General features: G+C 49.3%; 1 protein-coding gene across 1 annotated transcript; it reads left to right on the forward strand.

Annotated features, from left to right (window-relative positions):
* Positions 1-2458: 2458 nt before the first annotated feature.
* Positions 2459-4855, forward strand: tpbgb (trophoblast glycoprotein b). The gene is made up of 2 exons (XM_062465052.1): positions 2459-2603; positions 2801-4855. The coding sequence occupies exon 2, from the start codon at positions 3054-3056 to the stop codon at positions 4203-4205; it is 1152 nt and encodes a 383-aa protein (XP_062321036.1). The 5' UTR covers positions 2459-2603; positions 2801-3053; the 3' UTR covers positions 4206-4855.
* The last annotated feature ends 2727 nt before the right edge of the window (positions 4856-7582 follow it).

A 7582-nucleotide genomic window follows, 5' to 3' on the forward strand; every position in this document is an offset into this window, starting at 1 on the left:
TCCATCACACACCGAGGGAAGGACTCCACTCCCCCCAACACACCCCTACTCCTTCTCAAAACTCCATAATTAGATTGGGAACCTAGGGGCAAGAAACACCAAACTTGAACAATAGGCAAATTCATGTTCACACAAAAGGGCAGAGGATGACCTCATCAGCTAAGGGCTTTTTACATTCATGAATATGAAATGCATTATTTGCAGAGTCTGAGACCTCTACACACGCCTTGCAGTTGATCTGTTCTGTGGTGGTTTGGGTTACCATGTTGTTTTTAGCACAGCTGATGCAGGGGTCCCCAGAGGGCAAAGGTCAGATAATACACCTAATTTTATGGGTCTGGGGTCAAGGATCGGTCACCAGTTATGACACTTGCAATGCCAACTAGCAATGCTGACTAGACAAGCTGCCAGTAATATGACTACGTTTGGAGAGAATTGGCACAATTTGGCCTGGCGCTTTACCCAAATACTGTTTTGCATTAAACTTGAAGCGCGCGATGATAACAATGTAGACTGATAAGTTGTAGCTACACCACATCATTTTATGTAATATTGGCTAAGCTAGCTTCACACCTACCTACGTAGCAAACTGTGCAGTTTACACTCCAGTTGCAACACTTGAGACTAACTACCTGTCATTTTAGCTAGCTAGCTAACTAACTATGCCACCTCCGCAACCTCAAAATACATATAGCTTGTTGACACAATTAGTCTAGCTAGCAAGCTAGGTGCAGACAGGTCAGTTAGCTAGCTACTGTATGTAGCATTTGTTTTTATCATGTTGAAACAGAAGGAGGGCGTGTGAGGATGTAGCCTAGATTGTGCTAGCTTGCTAACTGACACATCATCGCTAGCTTGTCTGCTATACTACTGTAGCCGTAGACAGTTACATACTGGTACCAGTGCTAGCTAACAAAAGATCTGCACATTTATTATATATTGCTTACCTGTCACTAGATGAAGACTGATGTAATCATACGGCTGGCATCAACGGAGCATATCCAAAGTGTAATCTCTGACATTTTTAAATGCGTATGAGTTTGTTAAACCGGTTTATTTTAACAGAGCAGTCGAGCACCAATCCCTCTATTCGGATTCTTAGAACAGGAGAGAGGCTTTGCAACACGACGACTTCTCATTGGTTGGCAGCACTTGCATCGCAATCTTTGATTGGACTTTGGTACTGCAAAATCTGACAGCCTGGAAACTTGTGGGTGGCTGAAAGGTTTGGGCATCCATGGTCATTCTTCCCTGAGTAGGAGCGCACACCTCAATTTATCGTACTAATGTATTAAAATGTAATCAGTCCCAAGTGATAAACCAAAGGTGCATTGTGGAGAGAGATATGTCAGTCTCTGAGACCATGTGAAAGTCTAAAGTGAACATTAAAGGATAAAGTTTAGCGGTTACATTAAAAAAAATGAAAACTATGCATGAGCCTAATAGGTCAAAGGCTGTAGCCTATTAATATATTAATATATTACATGTAAAGTGATCATTCAATTTAAACGCAAATCTTATTCACAACATTTTGTGTGCATTCGCAGCAATACTGTTCGCTGCATGCCGTCATGCAGAGTTTCTAGTTTCTTAGTTAGTGTCAGGAAGGGGTAACAGTTAAGAATAGGCTTTGGGTCGAGAATGTGGATCAGGTTACCCAAAGGGGTTCACACCAGGCCTTGTAATATGACATTAATGAGGCTGCCTCCAGTCATTATCAGCACCCATTCACAAGTCTGCTGCTCGGGTCTGCAGGCTGCAGTCCGCTCTGAGACACGCTGCATGGTCCGGTTCAACTGGGAACACTGAGAATACAGAAGAGCGCTAAACCAGTTATCTCTCTCTCTCTCTTCATCTCTCTCTCTCTCTTCATCTCTCTCTCTCTCTCTCTCTCTCTCTCTCTCTCTCTCTCTCTCTCTCTCTCTCTCGCTTTCTGTCTTTCTCTTTCTCAAAACCAAACCAATATCGATTTCGGTTCCACGCTGACCGCTGAGCACTCCGAGTTCCTCATTAATCAATTAGGAATACAAATGGGCTGTTATCAGCCACTAATCAAAATCAAAGAAGGCTGTTTGAAAATTGTAACTCTAAAGCATATCGATGGACATGCAGCAGCGACCTGCATGCGTGAACTTTATGCCTCCTCTCAGCATTTAAAAGCTTTAAGTGAGGCCCTGTAAGTACATTAGAAAAACTGATGGATTTAGACTTGAGAGTGAGTGGCATACTAAAGTTTCCTTGTGGAGTTAGCTCGCGTTTCCCTTTTGCAGAGGAATTGAGCATGTCTTTCTTTCTTTTTTTCCCATGTCTCTGTCTCTCACTCACGCACTCTCTCACACACACACACACACACACACACACACACACACACACGCACACACGGATTTATTTTATTGCAGAAAACCAAATATGACAATTAAAATTATGATCACATGATAGACTCAGCCCGAGTAGCCAATACGTTTCACAGCACCCGTTACACTGAATAATGGCATATCCCTCCTCCTGTGGTTTGCGCCGTGGCAAGGAGTAGAATATCATTCCTTTCTCACACATGATAAGATCATCAGAAGCGGAGAAGTGTATGGGCGCATGTTACAGGGGTGAATACATTCCGGTTTTAACACTTTTTTTTTTTAGAAATAGCGGATTTTTACTGAACTTAACTGGTTGAGGCGTGTGCGATTTTCCTGATAGGCTGTACGGGAAAATGTATGATTAGTAGCCTACCGGGAAAACGGCAGCCTATTGAGAAACATTAACTGTTTAATTCGCTGGTTCCTTTTGCTTAAAACTTTAGGGATACCTCATGGAGCTGAAGGACATGTAGGCCCGGAAGAAAACGATTTGGACACGAATTGATTGGACTATCGCCAACAACAAGTCGGGAGTGGAGCTATTTTTTAAGGAATCACAGTCCTGGAAACATTGAAAAGTTACTCTTTATGCCCGTTGAGTAGCCCGGAACGTGATCGCTGTATAATCTTAGGGGAAATACAACATTTAGACTCTTGCAGTGATCCTTTAACATCGCCGAATATAAGGAGCAAGAGATGAAAATGCGCGTGGAGAGCTCGTTGTTTTCTTGTAAAGGTAAAGAAAATCGTGGCAGGACGAATAAGTTTACTCTCACACATTTATTGTTTTTCTTTGCTGCTTTCGTGTCGGGCGCTGCTTGTCCAGACAAATGCGTATGCTCCATAACGACTGTAAAATGCGTAAACCAGGACTTACACGCGGTTCCTCAACCATTGCCAACCAACACAAAAACTCTATTTATTACTGGAAACAACATAACGCGCATCTCCGCGGCGTCCTTCCCGACTCGCCTGGATCAGTTAACAGACCTGTTTCTCACTGGAAACCAGCTGGAGTCGCTGGACTCGAAGGTATTTAGCAACTTGCCAAAGCTCAGGCTCCTGGATCTAAGCAACAACCGGATCCAGAGCTTCGACGCCTCAGCATTCCCTGCAAATAATACGGTCCAAGAGCTTGTTCTTAGCCGAGGTTTCTTTAACCTGACCTACACAGAGGACCTTATCAGCCTGCTGCAGAGCGGAGCTCTCCCAAAGCTGACCCGTTTGGACCTGTCCAACAATGAGTTGCTGGTGTTAACAGATGGTACGCTCTCCCGCCTCCCCAGCCTGGTTAACCTAGCCCTCCAGAACAGCTCCATCATCTCGATCCAGGACGGGGCTCTGAGGGCCCCCCCACTATTAGAGCTGGACCTTCGGGACAACGCCCTGCGGAAGCTTTCCAACTCCACCCTGACTGACCTCAGCCTCCACCCAGGCATGCTGCTGCGGCTGGCGGGGAACCCCTGGCGGTGTGACTGCAACATGGAGGATCTGCTGGCCTGGCTGAAGCAAGGGGACCAGGTACAGGATCTGCAGAACCTGACTTGCTCTGACCCGGAGGAGCTGAAGAGCCAGCCCCTGGTGCTGCTGGAGCAAGCCCAGCTGGAGTGCTCCTACTCGGGGGACATGAAGGGCGTGCTGGAGACCTCGTACGTGTTCCTGGGAATGGTCCTGGCCCTCATCGGGGTCATCTTCCTGCTGGTGCTCTACCTCAACAGGAAGGGCATCAAGCGCTGGATGTATAACATCCGGGACGCCTGTCGGGACCACATGGAGGGCTACCACTACAGGTACGAGATCAACACTGACCCCCGACTGGCCAACCTCAGCATCAACTCTGACGTCTGAGGACAGACCTGGGGACGGGCACCTACCCCAGCAATGACGGCACGCCATGACCCTGCATGGGTTACATCTGCATGAGTTCCCCCTCCGGTTCCATACATCTCCAGTCTTCCTTTTCAACCTCCATGGTGGCGACTCTACACACTTGACTATCCTCCATGACTGTTTTGCGTCCGGCCCACCCCTGAGCCCTCACTCTCAGCCCCAGAGCCTCAGCCCCAACCCCAAAGCCCCAGACCTCCAAGCCCAAAAACCTCTGCCTGTTGTGCATGCTCCATTCTGGCTGCAGAGCTATGTTGCCTGATAATAGCCTGATAATTTGTCCCTCACCCTGCAGTGTAGCATGGCATGGACTAGCAGTCATTACACAGGGCTACCAGGAACGAAACTGCAACAAGGGACTCGTTTTCCAAGTCAAATAGTTTGGAATTTTCTCAGACTCTTCTGTTGAGACACCCAGGCCACCGATGGCCTTTTAAAAGAAAACCTGACAATAGTGTTGCTTTGCTTCAGAACCTGGTTATTTTATGAGGTACAACTTATAATTATTGTAGTGCACATATTTATTAGTATTACACCTATGTGGACATTCGTAATTATTATATTTTTTCCATAAATGTGTCGAGCTGAATAAAATGTCTTTATTAGCCGATTTTCTCTTGTGTTCCTGAGGTCTTTGAACCCCCCCCCCCAAAAAAAAAAAAGAAAAAGAAATGTGAGCTAAGAGGGTGGGGGAAGGGCAGGGAGCCAGGGCTCGATTCTGGAGAACAGAACACTCGCCGCAGCTTCAAAGCTATCGTGCTGTACGCATACCACAAACACACAAGCACACGCACATCATTCAGCTCAAGAGATCATTTTGTTTTGCACACCATATCATTATTGCCTTTAATAGCTTGATTTCAGCTATTACTGGCTGTATCCTCTGTATTGTGAAGGGGTTTTAGTTGTTTTGATGTAGGACGTGGAAACGCTTTGAAGATCTACTCGACCTGGACTCCTTGCAGGCTGAGTAGAGCTCAGGTCCGGCTGAAAACATCATTAGCAACACGGTCAAATACCTGTGTCTCTCCGGCCCGGCCCAGATGGTGTTTGACTTGCAGCCAGGAGACACACAGAGGCCCTAACTACCACAACCTCAGGAATGGCTTTCTATGCAAGGCATTCCTCCTGTATGTTATCATTGTAAACAGATGCAAAATGAGGGAGATGATGGGCCTCTTGACAAATGCCAGTGACAAAACACAGCATAGTGGGATTCCAAGGTGTCATGGTTCTAAGGTGCCCATGGTACCCGAGGTGGTAGTACACACACACACACACACACACAAAGAGTAACTGTGAACAGCTAATCACAGCCTTTGCATTACCTGTAGATACATGTACTGTGTAATTGCTCCAGGACAATGGCGAGACCTCCCTCCTCTGAGGAGAGCATTTCTTCGGGGGTTGCATCAGGAGGAGGTTTTCACACATCTCTTTTCTCCTGAGTCCTGCATTCACAGACCACACCCACCGCTCCTCTCTCGCTACCTTTTTGTCCCTCTCTCTATCTCTCTCTCTCCTGTCCTCTCTGTTTCTCACTCTCTCCTCTCAGGTGAGGGCATACCAGCGTCTCTCTCTCCCTCGAGGGGGCATGCAGGTGCACCCTCCTCACTAGCTCATGTTTCCACGGAGACCATCTCAACCCTCACACACTAGGGGTGCTGTGGAACGGCACTTATCTGAGTTAATGTTTGTGTGTGTGTGTGTGTGTGTGTGTGTACGCCCGTGGCCCTGCTCGGCAGTGCTGGTGTAATTACGTGGGAGAGCGTTGAGCGTGGGAGGCCGAGGGGGCTCAGAGTGAGTCTGGGGAGCCGCTCCCGGAGCCCCCTGACTCATGGAGTCAGGGGGCCCGTGGAGCTGGGCTTCCAGACTCCCCTTCACAGACCAACAGACAGGCAGACAGCCTGGAAGGCAAGCAGGAAGAGAAAGGTACACACAAAGCAGACAGGCAGGCAGGTAGGCAGACGGACACAGAAGTAGTCAGAAGGAGAGAGAGGGAGCCACACAGAGACGGACACCGATATGTGCATGGAAGCAGACATGCATACAAGCCCTGTGTGAGCTGTCCTTTCGAGCCTGCTGACAGGAATCACTTCACACCTAGATGGGACAGACTCGCTACAGATACCAGGGGAGACCAGCCTCTCTCTCTCTCTCTCTCTCTCTCTCTCTCTCTCTCTCTCTCTCTGTCTCTCTCTCTCTCTCTCTCTCTCTCTCTCTCTCTCTCTCTCTCTCTCTCTCTCTCTCTCTCTCTCTCTCGCTTACTGTCTCTCTATCACACTCTCTTTTTCTCACTCTGTCTTTCTCTCTCTCTCTCCCCCTCTCTCTCGCTCTCTCTCTCACAGACACACACACACTCACGATCCTGGTCAGAACAGTCTTTGCAAGTTATGCACACACACACACAAACACTCCCTTGCATACAGTCTTTCACTGAGCCACATTTAATATTCCGTGTTGTCTCCTGGTGATGAGAGACGGAGGGCCTGACGGGTAGCTTATCAGATGGCCTGTGAGGGAGTAATTACATTCACTGTGCTGGTCCACGGGCCTGCTGGCACCTGGCACGCCGCCCCAGCTCCAGCACCTGGCAGGGAGCCCCACCCTGACCTTTCACAGCAGCCTTGGCTGTGGAGATGGTTCCCTGCTTCCTGGTTCACTGGGATCTAGCCCCAGCCTCAAATCCAGCTGAAACTGCAGCCCTAACCCCGGTCCTGCCCGCCCCCACCCCCCCCAGCCTCTAGCCCCCCAGGTCCCGTCCCAACCCTCCAGCCACCAAGAGTCCATCTTCAGCCCTATCCTCAGCCCCAGCCCTAGGTCCCTCAGCTCATATGCCCTTCCCTCCCCACATCCATAATGTGGATTGATGTTGGCGGTGGAGTGGCACCGCGGCGGCGGCCCGCAGCTGTGTGCTGGGCTTGATGAAACACCCCTTCCTCCAAATGAAGACTGAGTCGATGTGACAGCAGCGGCGGCTCTCTGAGAGAGGCCTGCCACCGAGCATCTGGCCCACCGGGGGGTGGGGGTGTGTGTCCGGGTGTGATTTCAGAGTGGCGCGTCGCTAGGAAGGTGTGTGTGCGTTGCCGATGAGGGTGTTCCTCGGGGAGCGGCGAGGCGTGCGTGCGTTCTGAGGAGAGCGCGTGTGTTTTGAGAGAGTACTAAGATGTGTGTGCGAGGCGACGCGAGCGTGGCGGGGTGACGTGCGAGTGGCGCGTACGTGTGTCGGGAGTGTCGGGTGAGTGTGTCGGGTGGGTGAAGTGTTCGTGTTGTGACCGCACCCCCACTGTCTGCCGTCTAACCGCCTCTCGACCGTGACTGGTGATCTCATGGAAACA

Source organism: Osmerus eperlanus, chromosome 7 (assembly GCF_963692335.1).
Source record: "Osmerus eperlanus chromosome 7, fOsmEpe2.1, whole genome shotgun sequence".
In the NCBI taxonomy this organism is placed as follows: Eukaryota; Metazoa; Chordata; class Actinopteri; order Osmeriformes; family Osmeridae; genus Osmerus; species Osmerus eperlanus.